Source organism: Triturus cristatus, chromosome 6, assembly GCF_964204655.1.
Source record: "Triturus cristatus chromosome 6, aTriCri1.1, whole genome shotgun sequence".
Taxonomy (NCBI): Eukaryota; Metazoa; Chordata; class Amphibia; order Caudata; family Salamandridae; genus Triturus; species Triturus cristatus.
The window spans coordinates 1,220,211,762-1,220,238,080 of NC_140589.1; the positions used below are offsets into that span (position 1 = coordinate 1,220,211,762).

A 26,319-nucleotide genomic window follows, 5' to 3' on the forward strand; every position below is an offset into this window, starting at 1 on the left:
GAAGAGAGCTCCACCAGCCTGGGATCCAGGCGAAGAAGAATGGAGCGGCGTCGTTCACATGAAAGCGCGCAATTGGCATTGCCCAATTGACAAATAGCCCTCTGAGACCATTCAATGAGTTCGTCCGGATTTACAAGAGCTGAAGACTCCTTAGCAAGAACTCCCAAGTCCAAAATTTTCGTGAGCGGGCCCAATAAATCCAATAAGTTAACCTGGCAGGAACGCCAAGACCTGTCGACCTTTTTTGGGGTCTCTGGCGTACTTTTCAAGGTACGTGACCATGGTAGGGTCAACCTCCGGGGTCTCGGCCAAGTGGTCCGCCAAATCTGGACGTGGACACTCGGATCTCAGGCGGGCCCGGACATCCTTGTCAAAAGGCTGGCGAATATGAGATTGCACATAATCTGCCACCGCTGGAGAAGGCAACCAAGAAGAAGAGTGGGGATGCAGAATATCAGAAGGTTCAAAAGTTAGAATGGGAGGATGAGAAGGGGCGTCCACGTAATGCTCCTTACGAGCCTTTTTACGTGGAGGAGGTTCAAATTCAGAAGAGGAGGAATGCGCATCGTCAGCATCAGTCTCAGGGAGGGATGAAAACGAGGTCCCAGCCGACCCCTTAGTAGTAGCCGTGTCCGAAGACAGCGATTTAGCCAACCTCTGAAAATCAGACTTATGAGGATTGACAGGGGACTTGGATGCACGCGCAGCCGGTAACCAACCCTGTTGCTGTGCGTAGAGAGATAAATGACGCTTCAAGGGATTAATAGCGCGAACAGGCGCTTTATTCACAGAATGTTGCACCCCTTGATCCAACGCCTCCACCAAATCCTGCTCCAAAGAGCCAGAAGGATCCTCCTCATAATAATAGTCCTCCTCCATAATATTCCTCCATCCTGACACAAAGTGTAACAAGAGTCAATGCCCACAGGAAGGACGACAATCAATAATGGCCAAAGGCACAATGCAGGGGGAGTGAAAAAACCCCACAGCAAGCCAACAGTGTAGATTAGCAAATCTGAACACTCAATAAAATAATTTCAAAATGTGGAGGGAGGGCTTGCTGACAGAAAAAACTAGCACTCTAGGCAAAGCCTATGCACAATTATGCAGCCCAAACGATATAAATGTCAAATGGGCGTAAGGAGGGGCGAATACACAGGCTGTGGGCTCTCGGTGCGAAGCGACCGTTCTGACAGGAGAAAAACACCTGATGTGTGTCAACAAATATGGCCGCCGCGCATGCGCGGTAACGACCGCCCGTTATTCAAAATACGGAGCACTTGCAGCGCTTGCGCGAGCCTCCTAGCCCCTGTCTCCCTCTCCACAGTAAACTGAGACGCGGGCGCGAAGCGCCAGTGTCCGGGAAGGTGAACCACACGCTCCCCGCACGTTGATACGAGCGCGGCGAGCGGAAAGAAAAAAAACACCGAAATCAGTCAACAGTAACCATGGGAACGTTTAAACCCGTGAAACATGCGCTACAATATCAAGGCATGCACAATAGCAACAGCGATAATGTGTTTGAAAATGAAAGAAGAAACACTTAACTGGCTGCTGAGCAGCAAAGAAAGAGGATGTTGTACTTGCTATGTGACCTTTTATACTATGGTCTCTATGGTTATCCACGTCATACCCTGGTGTTTATGGGTATTGTAGTTTTTTGCTTTGCATATACTGTGTTTTTATTGGCTGCTGAGCATTTCTAGTAAAGAAATGAGAAAGCATAATCGGAGCCTCCTGTCCTGCCATAGAATTCAACGCCCAGCCTCAGGCTTATCTGATTGTGTTTCCGTGCCCGTTTCGCTTTAGTGATGGCTCGGAAGAAGCGCTTGTGGCTGATTGGCGTGATGGATCACAAGATTTGCAAGTATCGGGCTCTTGAAAATTGCCCGCATTATTCGCCTCGCTATGCCTTGGATTACCAAACCATGACCCGGCCCTTCACTGGAAAGCAGCTGTCTGTGTTGGCTTGGCAGGACGTTTGCAACGAGAGCTGCCTCTTCTCCCTTATCTGTGGGTTGCGGTACTTCGGCATCGGGTGATAGTGACCCACAAGTCACGGCTGGCAGCAGCCCTCCAGATGTGCGGTGCTGGGTCAATGGGGGAGGGACAGCAGCCAACCCCACTCCATGGTACAGAACAGCGGGCCCGGGGAGGGGTCGCTGGAGGCTGCAGGATGGACAGACCGGCTGTAGTATGCCTGTGGGCATCTGGGACGGTTCCCTCATCCCTCACACAGTATAATAACAAGCAGCAGCTGAAATCGTCTGAGAGGAAATGCACATCGCCAGGCTGTCTGGGCGCGTGCACAGCTCCTGTCTAGGTTGGTTTGAAAATACCCACTGATCCACAGTATGTTTCTGTTATAATATGATTAGGTTTGGACAAATATATATTACATATATACAAAGCATGATCTTCTCGCCATTGCTGGGGTTTTTGCTTTCAGCCCTGATTACACCTTTTAACATTTACTTTTATATTTGGGTCAGAGGGAGATAAAATAATTAGCATGATTTAACACAAATAGAATAAAAAATACCAAACTCTGATGGTTTCTAAATTGTACGAAGGGCCTAAAAGTGACTAGTTGTATGGAAGCACATAGTAATACTAAAAATTCCAAGGATAACGCGGTACCTTGTCTCTTGTATCTCAGCTTCCCTCTCCTACTGTAGCAAGGCCAGGTTGTTTTTCACAAAGTTCTCCATAATGGTTCTGCCAGACCCTTATGTCCTTACTGCCACAGTCGCATGTCCGCAGTTACGAGCGTAACTGGGTATGGATTTCTCCTGGACTCTCTCTGACAGCTGAGGCGCCTACTGCGGAGAGAGAAGGGCTAGAGCAGCATCAGTCTTATAGCTTTGTGTACAGTTTTGGCGACCATTGTGGATGGAGTCACTAATCACCTTCTCCACGCTAATCAAGGGATAAATGCTACTTTACAAAGTAAATGCCTCAATCGTCGTTCTTCTGAAACAGGCACCTTATACGGGCTCACTGCCATTTTAGGATATCTATTTGCTTTCACTGCCAGACCATCTCGATATTATTCTTTGCCAACGTAAACTATTTCACGCTGTAGAATGAAGATGCGAGAAACTTGTTAACGATTTCATTTGCACAGATAGCCAAAGAGGAGAGCTTTCAGGTTAATGCTCGTGTTTTTAATAGCATGATGCCCATTCACACTGTTAAGTGCGAGGGTTGCCATCTTTCATAGAGCACCGTGGAACGGATATGGATCGGATTTTGGGTATGTTATCATACAGTAACCGGAAGAAAAAGGACTAATTGACCCACAGTTGCACAGCTCCGCTTGTTTTAGAATTTTAGGGGCCATTTTCGAAGTGGTAGAATTTTCCGTTTAGCATAAAGATAGTCTGACAAGTTTGAGTTTGAAACTAAAACAATATTATTATGGAGAATAGAATTTCTTTTATATTTAATATTTTGGAGTGTTTTTCGTATTTTATATCAATTGCTACTACAATATAAATAGTCTGCTAATGTAAAGATTAATATCATAATTTTACCTGCTTCAAAACTTTTAAAGTATAAGGTTTGACTTAACTTTAAAAAAAAGCGGCTGGGAAATCGATTGCTTTCACTTTCGTGATCGCTTCAAAGAAGCCCGCGAGTGGTGCGCACGCGTGCCACAGCGAGCCATATGGTTTCAATTATCGCGCCCATGTCTGGGCACGATAATTGAAACCATATGGCAGGAATGCGCCTAATAGACACCAATAGGCCATGGGCGGAGCAATGCGCCCGCCTTTGGCCTATTGTGTGCTAGCTTAAAAACAAACCCGCAGGCAAAGGCCAATAGCAGGCCACAAAAGTAAAAACACACGCACAAGCGTGTATGATTCCTGGGTCCGTTTCGGAACCACAGACAAAAGGACTCTCGCTGCGCGAGCAGTGTTGCGCACTGCATCGCTAGCGCGAGACCTAAAAATAACATATATATCTCCACCAGAATCAGTTGACCATGCATATTTCAGAGGCTGTGACGTATGGTGAGTATGGGGGAAAGGGCAATCTTCACCAAGATCTGCCTCAACCCTGCATCGGCGCCCAGCATTGCCTCAGCAACACCCAACGGCTACAAGATAACGCACAGAGACTGCGATTCGACCTCCTTGGTTGTTAATGAGATCATCCACAAGGAAACCATCCACTGCGCCACCGCCACTGCTGATGAAGCCACCTTGATCATGGAACATCTCATCTTTCAACTCTACCATCAAAGGCACCCTCACCTACAGGCCTCCAGTCCCCAACTCCACCTTCTGAAATGCCATTCCCGATTTCAATGCCCCGCTCGACACTGCTCCAGGCACTGCATCTTCTTCTAAGTCCTCGACTTTCACCTTGAGGACCCGAATGCCACCAACACCGCCAACCTCGAAAGCATCAACACCCTCTGCCTCACTCAACTAGTCACCAACCCCATGCACATGGCAGAACACACACTCCACCCCATCTTCACGGTCAGTGACGGAGTCAAGTACAGCCACGTCACCGAAATCACCTGATTAGACCACAGCATTGTCAACCAAGTGCCCCCGTCACCGCCACCAGACCCTCCCTCCCCAACACCCCTCACTGTAGCTGGAGCAAAGTGTTGGAGAACCAATGCACCAACTGCCTCAACTCCTATCAACAGACCACCTCAACCAACCTTGAACAGGCTGTCCAGAACTATAAAGAGCTATTTAGCAAAGTTAGGAAGTTCTCCAACCCCTCAGCCTCCGAAAACCTCACCACCCCCTCCCAGAAACTCTGCGACAGCCTGGCATGGTAAGATCTCTGGCATCTAGAAAAACTTTGAGTGCCAACCTATAGACATCCTAAGCCATGTGGATCCTACAGATGCAACCCCCAACCATCTGTTAACCACCTGGGACCAACTCACTGCTCAAAACACCACAGACACCAGGAATCCCGTCTACTCTGGAGCACCTACGGACCCCTATCCCAACCACCTTTTCCGCCTGGGAAACTAGTTAATCAGCAAAGAACTCGCCACCATCCTCAACGCATCCATCCCATCCCGGACAAATGGAAATACGCTGAAGTAAGACCCCTTTTCAGGAAACCGTTCACCGACTAGCGAAATCAAGGATTTCCGGCGCATCTCTCTGCTCCACTTTCCTGAGAAGGTCCTCTATAAAGCCATTAACCGGCAAGTGGTGGAACACTTGTAGAACAGCCACCTCCTGGACAGCTCCCAGTCTAGATTCTGCACCAACCACAGCACCGAAACTGCCCACATTGCTACCACCAACGACATCTGTACGTAAGGACAATGGTCCCAGAAAACAGCAATACAGTTAGGGAAATCAAAAAGAAATATTCAAAATAAAGCATAAAACAAAAGGTATTGTTTGTGCTCAGTGTTTTAATTCACACTGGGCATCACTCTCTTAATGTACATATTCATATTATTATAAATAACAATGTCCCTAGAGAGGAACACGGTGGGGGAGGTGGGTATTGGTGTTTTGTGAGGATAGGGAAGTGATTGAGAAAGGCAGTGTTAGTAAAGAAAAAAAAAATACATCAATTCGGACATATGAGGCTAGTGTAAATCTTAACAGAAATATTGTACAGCCATGGTCACAACAGTAGCACAGCATGGAATATCTGTTGTCTTATGCTGGTTTTGCGGTAAAGTGTCGACGTTTCGACCCCTAAGAAACTGTAGGCAGTTTAGTCCCTTACGTCAGGGTCTTCATCAGGACAGGGTGCTGGGGTGAGGAAGGGCGCCATCTAGGGATGGACATAAGAAAAACTTGATATAGCTGGAGGCATCTGGGCATAAATCAAAGCATGGGAATATACCGTATAAATACCAGTATTACCAATGGGCCTCTGCACACTGGCTAGGGGCGTTGACGGGCGCGTGGGCTCCTGTGGCGGAAAAGTGAGCGCAGCACCTCCGCTGGTGGTGCGGGAGTCAGACCTTCAATCAGTAGAGAATTACTAAGTTGGGGTTGAGATGTCTCTGAATACATCCGTTCGATTAAAGCAACATCTGTGCTCTCCTTGACTGGTGAGAAACTGCAGCCTTGGTTCTCCTCGACCTCTGAGGGGTGTTAGACAACATATCTCACCACACCCTTATCAAGAAGTTCCCCCCACATCGGAATTCAAGGAGATGCCCTCCGGTAGATCGCCTCCTTCATCACCGGAAGAACTCCCTTCAGCTCTGAACATAAGATCATCATCTGCGGCGTCCCTCAAGACACTTCCCTCTACCCCACCCTGTTCAACACCTACATGACCCCCTTGGCTAACATCGTCAGAACACATGGACTGAGCATAATTTCCTACACCGACGACACCCAGTTCATCCTCTCGCTCTCAGAAGAGCCTGCCATGACGAGGGAAAACTTCACAGGTGCATGACGAGCATCTCCAATTGGATGAAAGACAACTGCCTGAAACTTAACACTGACAAAATGGAAGTTCTGATTTTGGGAACACCTCCCCATGGAACGACTCCTGGTGGCCCTCCAACTAGGACCCTCGTCAACGGCAACAAACCATGGCCGCAACCTCTGCATCATCCTTGACACAAAGCTCACCATGAAAAACTAGATCAACGCAGTCTCCTCTCCATGCTTCCTCATCTTTTGCATGCTCTGCAAGATCTTCAAATGGCACCCGGTCAACATCAGACGAACCGTCACCGAAGCCATAATCACCAACAGACTGGACTACGGCAACACATTCTATGCAGGAATCACATCTCCTGAAGAAACAACAGCAAATACAGAATTTTGTGGCCATTATCGTCCTCGACCTCCCAAGTGGACCCATATCACCACCGACATCAGAAAGCTTCACTTGCTCCTCATCCAGAAGAGATGTCACTTCAAGATGCTGATCAACACGTACAAGGCCCTGCACAACCAAGGACCAGAGTAGCTCAAATCCTGCCTGAACTTGCACCAACCCACCAGACACCTACGCTCTGCCTCCCTTTACCTCGCTCAGACCCCTCTGATATGCCATAGCTACAGCCGGGTGGCCAGATCCTGGAACGACCTCCTTCACCACCTCTGGACCACTCCCTCTCTGCTATATTTCAGGAAAGGACTCGAGACCTCGCTGTCCAACTGAGCCTCCACAGCAAGACTCTCAGCCTGGATCCCCTCACAGGTGATGAGCCATGCTTTGCAAATCCAGTTGATTGATTGATTGACTTTAAGGTTAAAATGGGGATTTGCTATACTGACTGCTTTACAAAGAACTCCAGACACTATTGGTTGAGACTACAAAAAGCAGACACATGACGTCAAAACTTCATTTAACAGTTTTCACTACAGTGTGATAAAAATGCAATTGTAAAACAAAGAAAACGGTATTTTTTTTCTTGCCTCCAAGGCCTCTTTCATTTGACATTCATAGAACATCTAGAGTGCAGATTTATTAATAGGATGAATACAGGTCATGACGTGGGGTAAAGATTTTTGAAGCTCGATCTAAATGGATAATTGCATGCTGTAGATTAATTATAAACCGCTGCCCTCTTATCTTCCACTCCTTACATTTAATTTATCTGGGTATGCTTTATAGTATTTGATAACTATTGGGACTTTGTGAAATGGTAATCCCATTAATTGTTCTGCAGCTGTGCCTCCACAACTTACTATGATATAGTTACAGACACTAAATGTTGGGAAATCAGATGTGACACTGTGTGATCTTGTCTGTATTACAGAAATGTTTAAAAGTATTTCTTTTCAATGGCCCTTGTAAAATCGAAGTATTGGCAAATTATTTTTGAACAATTGTCCCAGGAGGTTAAACCAAGAAATTTGACTTGAGATGGTTCTTGATTTTAAACCAACATTGGAGTTCAAAAGATGTTTTTGCATAAATTTGAGCCACGATGCTTTTGCAAGAAATCTTTTCATAAAATTCAGAGTAGGAACGTCTTTTGTTGCAAATCATATAATTTAAGCAATTTCAGACAGTTGGCTGTCTTGTGAGACACATTCTGAAACCGAGGCAAACCTGTTGCAAGGCCTATCACGCAATCAGGAGGAAATGGATTCTGCCTATTTTTTGTAGACTGGCAGTTGGACAACACCAAATTGTCTTTAGTTTATTTAAGTTGGATAACAATGAATTCATTGTTTTTGCTCTCATGTTTTTATATTCAGCATGGCGTTTAAGACACTGTTTGAAATGAAAAGGGAGGCACTGGGGCATAGTAATTCATTTTAACTGGATCTGTTTGATTTTATAGATTTTATTCCAGTTTATGATGTTTAATATGGAATTTGTAAGTAATTAACTAAATTTGTATGTATGTTTGATCAAGGATTTCCCCCAAAGTAAGTTAAATAAACTATTGGGTTGGATGTTTTCTTTTCGATTATCTGAGAAAATGAAAATGCCTTTAATGCAGTTACTTATGGTGATCCACATATCCGTTTTTCTATGCACGTTGCATCTCCCTCTGGCCTCTTGGAGGTAAAGCCCTTGCTTTTGCTTACCCTGACAATTCCCCTGAGGTGTGAAAAACATTTGATTGAAATAGAAAATGATTATTGCTCCCATCTTCTCATGACTCTGAGCTGTCTATACTGGGTAAGGGCGTTTCATTTGTACCCACCTCTCAGACCAACTTTCTTGATTTACAAACCGAAGTCCTGAGGTTCGTCCGCAAAATTAGACTACATAGCTATTTCCTACTGAATCCACTGCCACCTAAACCATCCAACACTACTTTAAGACCTCCGTCTACATTCTCTCCCTCGGCCAATATGGTTCCGCCAGAAATTGCCACCTTTGAGAAACTGGTATTAAATGACTTATCCCAGCTGGCCACAGAACACCACTTTATCCCGTACAACATCTCATTGGCAGAAAAATCAGCACTCCAAACTCTTAAGACCAACAATGAGATTGTTATCAAACCCGCCGATAAAGGCGGCGGAATAGTGCTACAAGAAATCACTACCTACAAAAATGAGATACTAAGACAACTAGGTAATACAGATCATTACTGCAAACTCTCCACCAACCCCACTAATGAGTTAAAGCAAATCATCCGGCAGGTAACCACATCTGGCTTAGACCAGGGCTTCCTGTCTAAATTGGAATATCAGTTTCTTAATGCGAAGGCACCCAGGATGCCAGTAATCCATACTCTCCCCAAGATCCACAAGGACACTTTGAACCCCCCTGGGCGCCCCATCGTCTCGGGTTGCGGTTCTATTCTTGAGCCACTTGGTCTATATGTAGACTTTTTCATAAAAGACTTTGTCCCATCTACTCCTTACTATGTGAGAGACAGTATGCAAATGATTACTCTGGTAGAGAATCATATTTTCAGCCCCTCTACTGACACACTCTGTACTCTCGATGTGGAGTCATTATACACAAACATCCCCCAACGAGACGCATTACACATCATTGAGGCAACTCTAGACACTCGTATTAGACCACATGCAGTCCCCACCATCTTAATTCTACAATTACTGGAGATCTGCCTTACAAATTTTTTTTTTCTGTTTGATGGCCAATACTACCAGCAAACCAAGGGTACTTCCATGGGAGCAGTTTTTGTACCAAATTTAGCCATGCTGTACATGAATGCCCTTGAAACAAATCACATACTGGTCGAACAGAACCCTTTCTTTTCCTCCATGTCATTATGGAAACGTTACATAGACGACATTTTTTTGATCTGGCATGACACTCAAACCATGCTTGAAAATTTCCTCCATTGGCTCAACAACAACTGTGGTGGTCTCAAATTCACACATCACAAATCATCCATACCATTCCTTGACCTCAATATTGCACACAAAGATGGACATCTGATTACTAGCCTCTTCAGGAAATCCACTGAACGAAATACTCTGTTGAAGTATAGTAGTAACCACCCAAGAGCTTTAAGAGACTCTCTACCCTATTCTCAATACCTACGCATACGACGTAATTGTACCTTCAAAGAGGACTACTTCAGGGAAGCCAAAACACTGAGCAACAAACTGACCTCCAGAGGCTACCCAAAGAGATTGATTCGTAGTGCCCTCAAAAGAGCATGGTACTGTCCAAGGGAATTTCTCTTGGAACCCAAACCAAAGACAGCACAGAACCATATAGTCTGTGTCACCACTTTCTCCCTCTCTTCAAACAAATTACGTAAAAGCATTCTCAAACACTGTAATGTAGTAAACGCAGGAATACTCAGCCTTGAAAGACCCCTCTTTGCTTTCAAAAAAAGCAAGAACATTAAAGACCACCTGGTAAGAGCGGCACTCCCCAGTACAATAAACACTGGTACCCTCCATGAACATTGGCCCTTCCACCTTTGATTGGTCACAACAGATGTGGTAATTGCACTGTGTGCAGATTTACCTCCGATTGTAAAGAATTTGGATTTGCCAATATACGTATTTTGCATTTGCCAATATACGTAATGTACACAAGTATTTCAGCAACTGTAATACTTGTAATGTTATCTATGCCATCTTCTGCCCTTGTGATATGATTTACATAGGTCAAACCACGCAAAAAATCCGGATCAGAATCTGCCAACCCAGGAGCAGATTAAGATGTAAAACCCCAAATGCACCTTTGGTCGAACATTTTGAGGCCCTAAGCCATTCTGAGGACGACATACGCTGGAGAGTGGTTTCTGTTGTAAAAATCCCACCAAGAGGCGCTGATCTCTCTCTATTGCTGAACAAAGAGGAATTGAAGTGGATTTTGAAAACTGGTAGCATACACAGAGGGTTGAACCGCCTTGAGGATTGGACTTCTTTGTTATGAACACTTTTGGCCCATTAACTCTACGTTCCTGAATATTAACCATAACACCTCGTCTCCACTACCGCAATTCGCCACCGCTGTGTTTCAATTGTGGCAACACTTTGCATAACCTATTGTACATAACATTCAATTGTGGCAATACTTTGCATGCACTTAACTCTCAAATGTTTGCCATTATTACCGCAATTCGCCACTTCTGTGTCTCATATGTGGCAACACTTTGCATAACCTATTGTACATTACATTCAATTGTGGCAATACTTTGCATGCACTTAAATGTTTACCGATATGGCGTGACCGCTTCCATTACCACTCACTTAAACTCCTTAAAATGTTTAATCTTGAGGCTCGATACTCTTTTTGTACTATTTATCAACTCTCTTTTCACCTCTATCCCTTTATTTCCTTGGCTCCCATCTAAACTCGTTACGTTTACACCCTCCCAACATGGCGCCTCAAACGCCCATCACCCTCGCTTCACTGACAAGCCCGCTCTGCCGATCACATGACCGCCCACACGGCCGATCACATGACTCCCCCTACTCTTATTCTGACGGGAGTCTCACTTCCTCCTCACCACCGTTCCGGCATTGTCCGAATTAGACGCTTCATGCGCGGCCACGGAATTGCCTTCTCTCACAATCCAGAGGTAAGGTTCGCAATCACTCTTCCTATGCCCTCCTTGTATGTCTTCGCCACGGTCCCTGATCCAACCCGTTTTTCGATTTTCCCTTCCAGACGAAGCTTTCATTTTTACCGTGGTCTACTTATCCGAAAATCAAATATCCTAGGTAAGCGCATTACACGCTTTACCCCTTCTCACTCACCGCCTCCATTCCACCCACCTCCATTCCACCCACCTCCCTGACCCGTCTTCCTTTTTCCCTCCCAGACGAAGCTTGAAATATCACCGTGGTCTGCACACTCGAAATTTTTCTGTCCTAGGTAAGCGCCTAACTCACTCTCTCCTCCCTCATTCACCGCTTCCATTCCATTCACCTCACCCCAGCCCCCCCTTCTTTTTACAGGCATTGTACCTAGTAAGCGCGTTCACTGTGTTTCCCGTCACAGACGCCCTTCCGTTTACCTATAAGGTAATTCTCTCGCCCCGCGGCTTTCTCATCACGGCGCAATTCTGTCAAGCGCGCGCATGCCCTCAATCACAATGCTGGATATTCCTACGGCATGTCTCCGCCTCACAATATATCCTTGACTACTCTTCCTTTTCCATCACAATTACATGCATTAATTATTAATTCTTTTAAATTCTAAACCCCATGTGGTTCTAATCACGTTCCAAGCTCTCATCCCTATCTTTACCTTCACAACTTCATTTTCCTCCTATATTTTCTTAAAGATCTTTCGGACGCCTGCTGTCCTCAGTGCCACTATCATAACTGAATCTTATTTCTAATTCATGAAAATGTAGATAGCCGCTTGATCTGACTCGCTATTTTTTCTTCCACTTTGAATACGTATTTAATAACTACTATGTGTTTTTTCCCTCCCCCTTCTCTCCCTGCATTTTTCCCAAACTTTTGTGTGTTATTGTTTATTTTATGTAATTTCAGGCATCTGATTATGGGCAATTTATTTGTTCAGTCCTGATGATGATCCGATATTCTTCTGATAAGGATCGAAACGCCGTCGACATAATTGTTCACCTTACACACTCAATTCTCTGTATATTATGTACTGTGAAGGTGGCAGTATTTGTATTTGATGTTTCGCTATTGTTGAATTTTTCATACTAGAAACATCGTTGAAATTGCCTGCATGTTTTTCACATGTTGTCCTCGCGAAATGTAAGTCCAAGGATACAGGCTTGTGTCCCACTAAGATTCCACTTACATTCCAGTTATTATTGCTAATCATCTCTACTTATTAAAGGTGCCTTGTCCGGCTGGACATTGGCTGAAATATAGTACCAATCTTGGCTATATTCATTGTTTGACTAACTATATTTTGCTTCCAGGGACCACTGTTTCCTGTAATAGATACCCATCTTCTCATAAGCACCTGATTAGTTCTTCATTCTATATTACAAATCATAAAAATTGTGAGGTCTTTAGGCACCTTGGGACCACCTCTCTATAACTTGGAAACTTTGTACCTTCCCTTACCATCACTGCTAGAGTGTAGTAATGGTGGCATCAAGGACAGCGAATGGCCTGCAACATCTAATGGAACATTTTGCGCTGTACATGTCTGAAAAAAACCTCCAGCTACATCTTTAAAAAAACTTTTGGAATGACATGCGGGAGCCATAGGCTGAAGAATAGACAACATCCTGTTATATCATATCTGGGATTGCTTTATACCAGGAGTGGCTCCTAGAACACACATATAGAATCTTGCAACTTAAACATTTCTAAGAGCTACGGAGGCTATTTTTAGAATCTCTGCAAAAATAGGAAATAAACCCATACGAGAAATTCTTGCCCTGTATAGGAGTACGTGTGTTACAGGTGTCTGTTACGGGGCAGCTATATGGGGGAAAGCCAACACCGCCTCCTTACAAATTCAAGAAAACAAATTCCTAAAAAGAGTGTTGTCAGTCCCTAACTCCACAGCCAACTACATAGTACATAAAGAATTATCTGTACCGTACCTAAGTGATCAAGTAAATATGGCCGGCCTCACTTTTTGGCAAAGGATCTGGGCCAAAGACCAGACAAAATTTACAAAGGACATAATCATGGATTGCTTGGCCCTCGATCATAGCAGAAAAATTCCCTGGCTAGAGCACATTTATACCCTTTTAACATGCTGTAAGGTAGATTTTGATAGAAAGTATCTTGTATCCATCCGTGATCACAGTAAAAGTGACCTGAAGTTAACATATATTAACGCTAGGGAATTCGTAAGAGAGGCTGAAGTTAGTCAAAAACATAGTATTATCTCTTACTATGAATGCCCATTAGTGAGGGGCATACAAACATACCGTACGTTGGTAAGAAATATCCCACATAGATTCTACCTAACGAGGCTTAGGTTTGGCACACTTCACTATATAATATAGCATTTCCTAGAATGGAAAAGTGGTGTCACAAACTTCTAAATTGTCCGTGTGATGGAAAGTCCCCCCAGTCTACGTTGCATTTCATACTTTTTTATAAGGATATCCGGAAATCAGTTTTAAAACCTCTATTCTTATCTAATACGCTCTTTTATTATAAACATGCTTTTAACTTTGTATGTAGCCTGTAAAATGAGAAAATCATGAATGCTCTCATCCTGTTTATACAATTGGCAATTAGGAGAAGAAATGATTATTCACACTTGGATTCACTATTATATGAAAAACCAGATGATTGCACCTAGCTATATCATCTATTTCTTATCCGGATATTTACCAGCACCTTGCACTTTATGTATCTCTATGATGAATGAATGCTATTTTGCACTTAAATTACTGTATATTATATATATGCGCACTGAACCCTAATGTATTGAGTGATTATGAAATATGCTGTTTCTAACTTGATGGACTTAAAAATATGTTTTCTACTTTTAACTGTGTTATATTGTAAAATAGTAATGATTAATGGTTTTTCTGATTAGAATGCTTTTATGGTGGTATATTTTGCACCAAATAAAGCTGATTTGACTTTATATATGGGGGGAACTTAAATTTCTGCTAATGGGGACTTTTTTTTTTTTACATAGGAAACCTAAAACCAAAAGGGCCAAAAGATTCCTGGAGAAGAGGGAGCCCAAACTCATAGAAAACATCAAGAATGCCATGCTCATCAAAGGTGGAAATGCAAACTCAACAGTGACTCAAGCTCTGAAAGACATTGTAAGTATGTCAGGTGATCAGAACATGTTCCAGGATAACCTATACAGCCAGCACTTCAATCTGATCGGCTGTGTAGTTTTTCAGTTTGAGTAAGGCAAAGGCTGGTGTAGATAGTCTACAGTTGGAAGACTTTTTTGTCTAACTTGTTCATTTGAAGCTTGAAAAAAGGTCATAACATCGTCGGCCAAGATAGCAGCAAATGAAAATGTACTATATATTAATGGAACTCCTAGAAGAGACCTTCCAACAATTCCATTTAACTCAAGGTTTGCTAGACCTAGCCTATAACCTCAAGCAGTACAAGACTAAGAGATGTAAAACTAAAAAATAGCTCGCGTATATAATTGTCTTGCATTAAGCATGTGGTGAAGAACTCTGTCAAGATCATCTTTTGCCGCGTAAAGCTTGATCAGCAAATGGCAGAATTTTATGTGAGCTTTAAAATAAACGTGGCTTGGGTGCTATGTCTTTTCAAGAGCTGCTTTTTTATAGTGCTGTATAGCTCATCTCTTGGCCGAACAAGCATGTTATTAGGACAGTCGAGCTGAGCTAGACGAATGGCAAGAAGGGTGAAATAGTTTCTGATGCTAATTTTGTTTGTTTGCTGAGCATCTCGGCAATCCACACATATGGGTGATTAGTTACATTTTACACTGAGATGTTAGTGTGCATGATGGCAAAGCTAGTGATTGGAAGAAAAGGTGCTGAGCGAGATATCACAAGGCAAGAACAGTAGTTACATAAACTATTACGTCTTACACCCGTGAAGTGTTCACCATCTACCTTGTGTAAGGACATAGAGTTGATTTCAGGAGCATATTAAATATCTTGCACTTTGTCATAGTATATGAATTGATATCAGATGCTTATTTCCATGGCTTCTGTCTGCTGCTGACTAAGGTTCACGCCTTAACATTTGTGTACCATGAATATGATGGACTTGAATGGTTATCAAGCAATCTTCTGCAATGGATTGGGCTGTTGACTGAAATTGCAGAGACAAACGTTGGGATCAGAAATCGCATAATCTGATAAATGTTGTGAAAGAGGATTAGGACAGTTGATCGGATGTCACCATTTGAGGTGATAGTTGTACTCTTATGACATTGATTTCTAGTATTTGAAGATGAGGACAACTGTAGAAGGACCTGATCCAACTGTCTGCAGATGGACGTGTTCTTCCAAAACCATGATGCTTCAATGAATATGTAGGTGTGCCAGCAAATAAGTGCATATTGCCAAAATTAACTAAGTATTCTAAGACTAAACAGTTTTCCTAAAACTGAAGTTGAATGTTTTTATGAGGGAAATGAAGCTTCAAGTTTGGAAAGTGTCTGAACAGCCTATTTTTAGAGAGGCAAGTATAAAAAAGGTTTCTGTGCAGAGTGTATTTATTGGATATGTGTAGTTCTATTGATGATGATGCGTTGAGAGGCACTTTGTGAGGATTCAACTTCAGATTTTCTTGATGATTATGGCGGGCCGCCACCACCCTTAGTAGATTGTTTGCCCTCATGATAGCATGCCAATTGAGGATAAAATAATCTAGCATAATGGCAACCAGATCTTGTAACAAACAGAACATCAAGGCCATGTGCTAAACAAATTGAGAGAGCAGAAGCATTGGCTGTAGCAGAACTACTGATTATCTGCATGCTAGAAATACAAGATGTCATTTGAATAGTGAACTTTGAGAGGATCTCAAATGGACTGGATGGATGAAATGTTACCAACCTTTTTATTTTTTAACTAACACCCACATTTCTGTTTTGCAGTATGCATTGAAAAAACCCAATGCTGTTCTTTATAAAAAGTAAGTAATGCTTCCTAATCTTAGTGTTGTGTGTATTGCATGTGGGAGTTGTAGTACATTAGTCAAATATGTGTAAAAGAAAGCCTTGTGAGTAGGAGCTGATGACTTTTGTTTATAGGATTCCAGTCCTACCTCTTCTCGCCTTCTGACTCTCAGCTTTGCTACTCTCCTCACTGCTCTAGCCTCCATGATAGCCTCCCCACAGCATCCGTTCCCTCTCCACTGTAACACCTTACTCTTGGTGTCTGCCTCTCCTTTCTGCGTTTGCAGCTCTACTTACTATAGTAAGAAGAGCTGACAAAGGCAGCCACTGTGTCCGGTGTTCCATACTTTCTTGTTCAATATACACATGTTCTGTACATACAAAGACTAGTGTACATAGGGAGATTTCTTTTCTATTCTCACTTTTCATTATGCAGCTTCACGGTGAGTTTATCATATCCTCACTAAGATTTGCAGTAGATAGAATGTGGTTCTTCCAGCCCTGTTGTAAATCACATGAATTTGCTGCTATGGACCGTATGCTTCTATAGAGCTCAGCTTTTCATGTTGATTCCAGTTTTAATCCCTATAAATTAACGTAATTGTCTCCTTCTAAAATCCTATGGTGAGATCCTCCACGGAAAATGTTTACGGGCATTGTATTATGCACATGACTGTGATCCCTCCCGAATGATTAATTATATTTTTTATAGCTCTCCTCCAGGGCTGAAGCAGATAAACTTTGGCTGTGGCTATTACAAACTGGCACTACACTGAGCAGACTTAGTTTTCGTTGAAATGTTTTTCTTTTTCTGGCTGGGACAGCTGGCTATCCAGTTGGGTATAAGTGGCAGCAAACCAGTGTTTCTTAGGTTAACTTCAAGTGTGGAAACCTGTTTATTTGGGAAAAGTTGTCAATTTTACATATTTGAACAATACTTTAATTATGAAGGCATGCTTGCTCATTTCATTTTGAAAAGATATTTTCCCACAGTCTTTGTCATTGGTATTTATATCTAGTGAAAAGCTCATTCTGCTTAGGTCTGTTCCGTACAGGGCTGCACATAAGATTTTCTAATTGTTGCTGCATATTTTTGTGTGCTTCCAGTTTGATATCTTCCAAACTGAACTTTTGATTGAGTATAAAAGGAATGTTCTCATCATAGGGACCACAAATCTAATGAATCAAGCCTATAGGGGGATGTCAGTAGACTAGTCCACTTAGTGCGTCTGCTCTGAGTTCGGTCCAGTTCACTTGTGTGAACTATCCTGATTTTGTGTACTTTTGACACGAAGCTCTGTGAATACCTGATGTAGGAAGTCGGTTTTGGCTTGGTGGAATCATATTTTCTTTGCTGAGCTGCCTCTGTGGGTATTTCTTCACTGGTAATCTCAGCCTAAGTGAGTTAGGTTGCGACGATGAAGAAAAGATCACATGGCTTTTCTTGGTGGCTTTGAAAAGCACCTAAAGTTAACCAGTCATTCTGAGGCCAATACATGTGCAGTTTCAAGCTCATCCATCTGGTGACTGGTAGTGGTTTCTGTATCATGAGGTAGCAGTAATCATTTCTTTGCATGCTAGTGCCTCTAAACCTTAAAATGATTTAGTAAAAAGCAGTCTTTGTATCTCCCTGTTTGCCCAACACATTGCAGTTTTTGGTGCTTGCCTTGTACTGCATAACTGCCCCTTCCCTATTTCTACTACCTCACAAAGGCACGATCCTTCATACCGATTGAAGGGCTTAGTGCTAAGCATTGCTGAGTTGGCTACTGGGGAGCTAACCTGTAGGGAATCTTGGGCTATTGCTGGAAAGTACTGAAGTTCTATCTTTTTTTTGTTATCAATTTGATCAGGGTCAGGCATTTGAATATCTTATGTGTTAACAATTGAAGCGTGTAGCAATTCAGTCAATCAGGGAATTTTTAAACGCAATTCTCACCTGTGAAGGTCTCAAAGCGTGGGGGGAGCAGCTACGGTCAGTCGTAGAGCCATGTCTTGACGGGCTTCCTGAAGATGTGCAGGGTGGGGGCGCGCTTGATGTTGATCAGCAGTTCGTTCCAGGTCTTTGCCGCGATGTAGGAAAAGGTTCTTCCACCCATTGTTGCTCTGCGGATGCGTGGGGTTCAGCGAGGTCGGCAGATCGCAGGTTTCTCTTGGGTACGGGGAAGGAGATTCTGTCATTGAGATACTGGGGTCCGGTGTTGGAGAGGCATTCGTGGGCCAGGGTGAGTATCTTGAAAGTTACTCTTTTCTCGAGGGGGAGCCAGTGGAGGTTACGCAGGTGCTGGGTGATGTGTTTGTGTCAAGGGATGCCGAGGACAAGTCTGGCTGCGGTGTTATGTATGGTCTGCAGTTTGCGGAGCAGAGACTTGTTGATCCCGGCGTAGAGGGCGCTTCCATAGCCCAGTCTTCTGGTTATGAGTGCATGGGTGACTGTCTTCCTTGATTCAGCGGGGTATCCATTTGAAGGTCTTTAGAGGATGCGGAGGGTGTTGAAGCAGGTGGAGGCGACCGCGTTGACCTGTCTGGTCATGGAGAGGGAGGAGTCGAGTATGATGCCGAGGTTTCTGGCGTTGTCCGGGGGGGGGGGCCTGCCGAGTGCGCTGGGCCACCAGGAGTTGTCCCATGCAGAAGGGGAGGGTCAGAGGACCTCTGTCTTTTCCGAGTTCAGGTGGTGATGGGGTCCTTGGTGAGGGAGAGGATGAGCTGGGTATCCTCGGCGTAGGATACTATGCTGAGTCCGTGCTGTCTGACTATATCAGCGAGGGGGGCTATGTAGATGTTGAAGAGCGTGGGGCTGAGCGACGATCCTTGGGGTACTCTGCAGTTGATTTCCATGGGGTTGAAGAGGAAGGGCGGAAGCCTGATTCTGTCGGCAAGGAAGGAGCTGAGCCAGTCGAGGGCGGTTCCCTGTATGCCGGCTTTGTGGAGTCTGGCGGTTAGGGCCCAATGGGAGACTGTGTCGAAGGCTGCAGAGAGGTCGAGTAGGATCAGGGCCGTGGTGTGTCCTGGGTCGAGGAGGGTACGGATGTCGTCTTTGACGGCGAGTAGATTGGTCTCGGTGCTGTGGTTGCTGCGGAATCTGGATTGGGAGGGGTCGAGGATGGAGTTTTCTTCAATGAATTTCGTTGTATGTTGACTGTCTTCTCAGTGAGTTTTGCCACAAAGGGGAGGAGGCAGATGGGTCGGTAGTTCTTGAGGTCCGTGGGATCTGCTGAGGGCTTCTTGAGTAGGGGTCTGACTTCTGCATGTTTTCAGTCGTCGAGAAAGATGCTGGTGACGATGGTGCGTCATAGTTCTGGAGTGATGGCGGCGGCTCTGTGGAAGATGTGCAGGGAGCAGGGGTCCAGGGGGGCCGGAGTAGATACCTTTTATGGTCGATGCGGGGTCTTTGGTGGTGACTGGGGTCTAGGAGGAGATGGTGGTCTGGCTGGCGCTGCTGGAGGATGGAGATGTTTCGGAGTTAGGTGTCTGGTTGTTGAAGTTGTCGTAGAGGCCCTTGTTCTTCAATGGAAGTAGGAGCCAAGCTTGTTGCAGAGGTCCTGGAAGGGGGTGATGTCTGTAGTTTTGCTGGGGGTTTGGTGAATTCTTGGATGATGCTGAAGAGTTCCTTGGAGTTGGCGAGGATCTTGTTCTGGATGAAGGTCTTTTTGGTGGATCTAATGCGTTGGTGGTATTCTGTCATGGCGTTCTTGTCGGTGGTACTGTCTTCCGAGGTTTTGGTGTTTCTACAGTTCTTCTCAAGACGTCTGCAGGTGTGCCTGGATTCTTGTAGTTCAACGGTGAACCAGGTGGCCTTCCTGGGGCGATGTTTGTCTGGGTTGCGTAGGGGTGCAAGCTCGTCTGCGCAGTTGGAGATCCATTCGTGGAGTTCTTTGACTACGAGGTTGGCGTCGGTCGAGGTGGCGGGGGCATCGCGGTTGAGGATGGCGTTGAGCTGCTCCTCAGTGATCTTGCTCCAGTTTCTTCGTGGAAGGCGGTCTGCAAGTTTGAGCGCCGAGGGTTTGACGATGTGAAAGTTTACACAGTGGTGGTCCGTCCATGGGGGTTGCATGGTATGGCTGAAGTGGATGTTGTTACCTCCTGCAAAGATGGGGTCGAGGGTGTGCCCTGCCTTGTGGTTGGTGACGAGTTGTTTCATTCCGAGGTTGGTGAGGTTGTCCAGAAGGGTGGTGGAGCTGGGGTCGCTGAGGTTGTCGAGGTGGAAGTTGAGTCTCCGATGAGTATGTAGTCCATGGAGGCGATGTAGTGGGGTGCGATGAGGTCGGCGATGGTGGTGGTGAACGCTGTTCGAGGTCCGGGAGGTCTGTAGGTGAGGGTGCCTTTTAGGGTCGTTCTGCGGCTGGTCTGGATATGGAAATGGAGGTGTTAGATGGTGGGTGGGCTGTCGCTTGAGCTGGAGGTCGTGAGTCGGAGGGAGCTCTTGTATGCAATGGCAAGTCCTTCTCCTGGGCTGTTGGGGTGGTCCTTCCTCTGAATCTTGTATCTGTCCGGGATGGCGGTGGCGATGTCCGGGCGGAGGTGGAGTTGGTCCAAGTTTCTGTGAAGAAGGCGACTTCTGGCGAGAGGGTGTCGAGGAGATTCCAGATCTCTATGGCGTGTCTGTGCATGGAGCGCACGTTGAGGAGGATGCGCCTCAGGGGTTCGGAGGCATTGGCGTTCGGCGTGTGGGCAGTAGTCGTAATGGTGCGGACATTGGTGAAGGTGTGATGGCAGGAGAACTGGCCGTGGGTGGTGCTCGGCGTGGACAGCTGGCAGTTGTTGCTCCTTCCTGGGTTGAGTACAAGGAGGGCAGCTTAGTCCTAGCGGTGGGTGGTTGGAGATCAAGGTCCCGGGCACTGGTCGAGTCGCAGATGGGCGCAGACGGGCTTGCCTTTGGCACACAATCTGCGCGGCCGCCATTTAAGAGATAAGTGGGGAGGGAGGCGCAGTTGGACGGACGGGGCGGAAATCGGCCGAGGGGAGGGGCTGCGGGGCAGCAGCGACAGGAAGGGAAATGGGAACAGGCAGAAAAGAGCAAAACGCAGAGAAAGGCACAACAACCAAAATACAGAGAATGGCACAACAATAAAAAAATAATGAAAATCCATTGCTCAACTACAGTGGGACAGAAAATGAGCTTAACACAATCCAGACAGCGGCGCGAACACCTACCTGCGCTGAGCACTGCCCAGGGCAGCGGAGCTGCAGAGGAAGACAGCAGGTCCCTGGCCAGGAGGATTGATTCTCAAATGAGTGCTGTTAAGCTACATTTCACTGGTTTTACTTTCATCGTCTTAATGGGAGACTCCATTCTGGGAGGGATTGTAATTTGTTTTGCCTTGCAGGCTTTAGTGTTAATGGGCTAATCAGTTTTCAACTATGCCATTTAGTAACATTAAATTGGTGCATGGGAGGCGATGTTTGTCATTTGAGTGGCGTCAGAGCTACTTTATATTGCAGAGCTTGTGTTTTTGAAACTTAATCTACTTTTTCTGTTTTTATTATTTTCGCAAGGGGTGCCACATAGATATTGAACAATGTGGGGCTAAGACGAGAACCCTGTGGCACTCTCTTGATGAGCTCCATGGTTTGGGAGTGGAAGGGTCTGAGATTATTGGTCAGCGAGCGTTCAGTCAATCAATCTGGGTTTTTAGAGCACACTACTCACCCGTTAGGGTCTCAAGGCACTGAGTGGTGGGTGTGAGCTGCTCCGTTCAGGTTATTCGTAGAGCCAGGTCTTGAGGTCCTTCCTGAATTGGTGCCGTGTAGGGCTTCACCGGAGGTGAAGGGGAAGATCGTTCCTTGTCTTGGCTGCCAGGTAGGAGAAGGACCTTCCACCTGCTGTGGTCCTGTAGAAGCATGAGATGGTGGCTAGGGAGAGGTCGGCTGAGTGGAGATTTCTCTTGGGGGCGTGGAAGGAGGTGCAGTCATTGGGGTATTGGGGTCTGGTGTTGTGGCTGACCGTGTAGGGGTGTGTGAGCAGCTTGGAAGTTATTCTTCTTTCGACGGGGAGCCAGTGGAGGTCGCGGAGGTGTTGGGTGATGTGGTTGTGCTGTGGGATTAGTCTGGCTGCTGCATTCTGGACGGTCTGGAGTTTGCAGAGGAGTTTTTTGTTGATTCCAGTGTAGAGGGTGTCGCCATAGTCCAGTCTGCTGATGACTCTTTACTATGCATGCAATAGATCGCATGCCATTACAACGTCGTTACGATGACACTGTAGGGGGTTCGCTGGACTTAAGAATAGTATTATTTACTATTCATACTCCAGTGTGGTCAACAGCAGGGAAGGTAACAACTTGCGATGTAATGGTTCGCAATGTTACAATGCTGTTCTTTTAATAACCGCGTTGTAATGGCATGCGATCTATCGCATGTGATCTTAACACTGTTTCCCGTGACAAGTGCGTCAGTGACCTTTTTCCTGGAGTCGGGGGGGATCCAATTGAATGTCTTGCGTAGTATGCAGACGGTGTTGAAGCATGCGGAGGAGACTGTGTTGATCAGGCAATTCATGGTGAGTGGTGAGTCCAGTATGATGCCGAGGTTACGCACATGGTCCATTGGGGTGGGTAGGTTTCCGAGGGCGGGGGGCCACCAGGTGTCGTCCCATGCAGAGGGTGTGAAGACGAGGAGGAGGACTTCTGTTTTCTCTGAGTTGAGTTTCAGGCAGCTGTTCCTTATCCAGGTTGTGACTCCTTTCATTCCTTCATGGAAGTTGTGCCTGGTGATGTCTGGTTCCTTGTTGAGGGAGAGTATGATATGGGTGTCATCAGCGTAGGAGACTATGTTGAGCCCGTGGTTTTGGACTATGGTTGCGAGGGGGGCCGTGTAGAGGTTGAAGAGGGTGGGGCTGAGGATGCTTCCTTGGGGTTCTCGGCATCTGATCTCTGTCGGTTCTGAGAGGAAGGGCAGTAGCCTTATTCTCAGTGTTCTGCCTGTGAGGAATAATTGTAACCAATCTAGAGCCTTTCCTTGGATGCCGGCGTCATGGATTCTGGTGGCTAGTGTGCAGTGGGAGACTGTTTCGAAGGCTTCTGATAATTCCAGAAGGATGAAGCCTGTCGTTTGGCCTTGGTCGAGGAGAGCCCGGATGTCGTCTGTGGCAGCGAGGAGGGCGGGCTCAGTGCTGCGGAATCTGGATTGAGATGTCTAGGATGTTTGTTTCGATAAAGTGTGCTAGCTGGGTGCTGACAGCCTTTTCAATGACCTTGGGTGCAGAAGGGAGCAGTGAGATGGGCCTGAAGTTCTGGAGATCCGACTGGTCTGCGGAGGGCTTCTTTAGCAGGGGTTTGACTTCGGCGCACTTCCAGTTGTTGGGAAATGTGGCGGTCTGGAGGGAGCAGTTAAAAACTTGAGAACCGTGATGGGCTCGTCCACAGATCTTTATCTCCTCAAGTCTCTGGCGCAATATACAATGGGATACTGTCAAGGGTTTTTAAACCTATGATTCTTTTCTGGTTTTCCTAAGAATATGGAAATATTCTAGTTTACCCAGACAGTTTACTTGTGGCTGCCCTAAATGTGACTGTTGGGCCTCAGTGTTTTTTTTTCTTGTTAGGCCGTCTTTGTTGTTGTTTAGGTAACATAGGGTGAATCCTAACTAACTCTACTCATACTGAAACAGTGCTCGCCAAGAGTGCATGACCACATTCATTCCTCTAGGTATGATCGACAAACCAGCCACGTAAGTGCCAGCACAGGGTTTTTGGGCACATTCTGCAACAAATATCTGCTTTTTAAGATGTTGAGCCATGTTGTCAATTATCTTTAGCACGCTCAATGGATTGTCATAAATCACTGCTTTGCAGTGGACGTTTCTAAACCTTTTTACGTTTTTCCTTTATTTTTGCAAAACGTGAGACTGGAATATCTCAGCACACATCTGTACTCCTTTTTCTATAGCTCTCATCCTTCCTTCAACTAATCAACCTTTATCCTCTCTATGCCTATAGAGAAAAGTAACCTACACAAAGAGAAAGTGGTGGGTATGTGGCCAGAAGGCCACAGGCACTGTGCTTGTTCCTGGACTTTCAAAGATCTTTTTTTTGTGTTCAGGATGCGTGATCAAGTCCCCCTTCAGGCATAACGGAGCAAATAGACATGCAGTCAAATAAGAGGAGAAACGTCCATTCTTCTTTTATATATTGTGAAAAACATTATTTGTTGTACCACGAAACAATGAGAATTCAATGTTATTGTCTCTTCCACCTATTGTGACTAGTTATGGAACTACATCTTGAATATAGTCTGCGTATCATGGTAGTCCATTTAAATATGTGAGTTTGAAAAGCCTCAGAATATTAACATGGAGCATTGATTTATTACTGACTTGTTCCCTCGTCAATGTCCGTCCTCTTTCTGCTTATGAATTGTTTTCTTCCAAAAATGAGGTTGTTCCACAGAACTGTTTCATTCCTATTCCCAATTCACATGTCACATCAGTCTGTAGTTTTCAAAGTCTCACCAATTATATACTACTACATTAGGATGCAAATTGAATTTTGAGCTTTCAGAGTGAAGGAACAAGGCAATGAAATAAGTAACTTCACATAATCTTAATCCTAAATTTACAAAAATATTAATGAATTACATGAAATTAAATTAGTAACACAGGTGCTGTCCCTGAACTAACCCATTAAGTAAAGTATAACTATTTAAATTGTAATTAAAATATACATTTCACCTTAACTCTACTCTAAAGGTAATTCTAGCTTTAAGTTTAATAAATGTAAATCAGTAACTAACATTACCCTAACCTCAATGCTAACCCTAACATTTTGTTAAATAAAAATTAAGCTTACCTAAAACTTTCGATCTTAGCTTTAACTCTTAGTTTTAAATGAAATGAGTAACTGAAATGTAACCATATGCTACTCATAACTTTAATTAATTTAAAGTGTATTAAAAAATATTTGCCCACCGTGTCAGTATGGAAGGAGAATATGGACTGGTGTATGTTTCGGGAGAAAACAGTGTATGTGGCCCGTGGCAAGCCGGGGGCATGGGGTAGAATTTGGGGTCAATGGAATGCGTATCGCGGAGGCATCTGTACGCCCCCCCTGGTAGACACTGATATCGCCATGTCCCCCTGACCCTTGACGGCTCCTGGCGCTTTTTGTAACAACTCCATATGGACGTTCATCTCCCTTGACCCCCTTCCCCCCCCCCCTTCCCCCCCCCCTCCGTCCCCGGCCTCCCGGTACTCCTCTCTTTAGCGGATTGCTCAAATGTTCTGACTGGAGTTTCCCGGGGGGAGCCTGAACCGCACTGGTATCCCTCGTAACTCGCCTTTTGTTTTTATTGTTTTTCCTTTTGTTTCTGTTACTGTTGGACTGACGCTTGCTGTTCTTCGAGAACTATCTTGAGCCACTGCGGGGCAGTGCCCTGGGAACGGACTGCAGCCTTGATATGTGTATATTTCCTTATGTACCTAGCGGCCGGCCCGGGTGGTTGTAGGCCCATACTTGTAACCGAATTATTGTTCAATAGAAAAAAAAAAAAAAAAAAAAAAAAATATATATTTGCCCCATTAATAATCGGAACACCTCAAATTGATGAAAGTTAATGCAATTGTTAGCCTTGCTCCAATTCTGACCTTAACTTTTAAATTAAATTGCCACAAAATTCAAAAAAAGAAAGTAGCATTAACCTAGCAATAATGCTTTATCATTTGCACGTACCCCTTTTGATGTAGCAGCCTCCTTTTTAGTGGCAACTCTACTGTAGTGGTACCTCTGTGTTGAGGATAACATTTGTATAGGAGCCTGGCATCGATACTGCAAGGATTTGAACGGCCGCGGGATATTCTGCAATTATTTGAATTCATGTTAGATAGTCCTCATTGGGAATTTCCACAATGTATGAGTTCTTGAGAGAGATTGTAAGAACTGATTTGCAAGGTAGCTCGAGAAATGTTCGGGATGGTTTATCATGTTGGGT

General features: G+C 44.9%; 1 protein-coding gene across 1 annotated transcript in view; it reads left to right on the forward strand.

Annotated features, from left to right (window-relative positions):
* Positions 1-26,319, forward strand: part of RPF2 (ribosome production factor 2 homolog) — a 57,436-nt gene that overhangs the window by 11,713 nt on the left and 19,404 nt on the right. The window contains exons 2-3 of the mRNA XM_085612134.1: positions 14,470-14,602; positions 16,378-16,415. Coding sequence (XP_085468260.1) covers positions 14,470-14,602; positions 16,378-16,415 — 171 coding nt within the window. The remainder of the gene's footprint in view (positions 1-14,469; positions 14,603-16,377; positions 16,416-26,319) is intronic.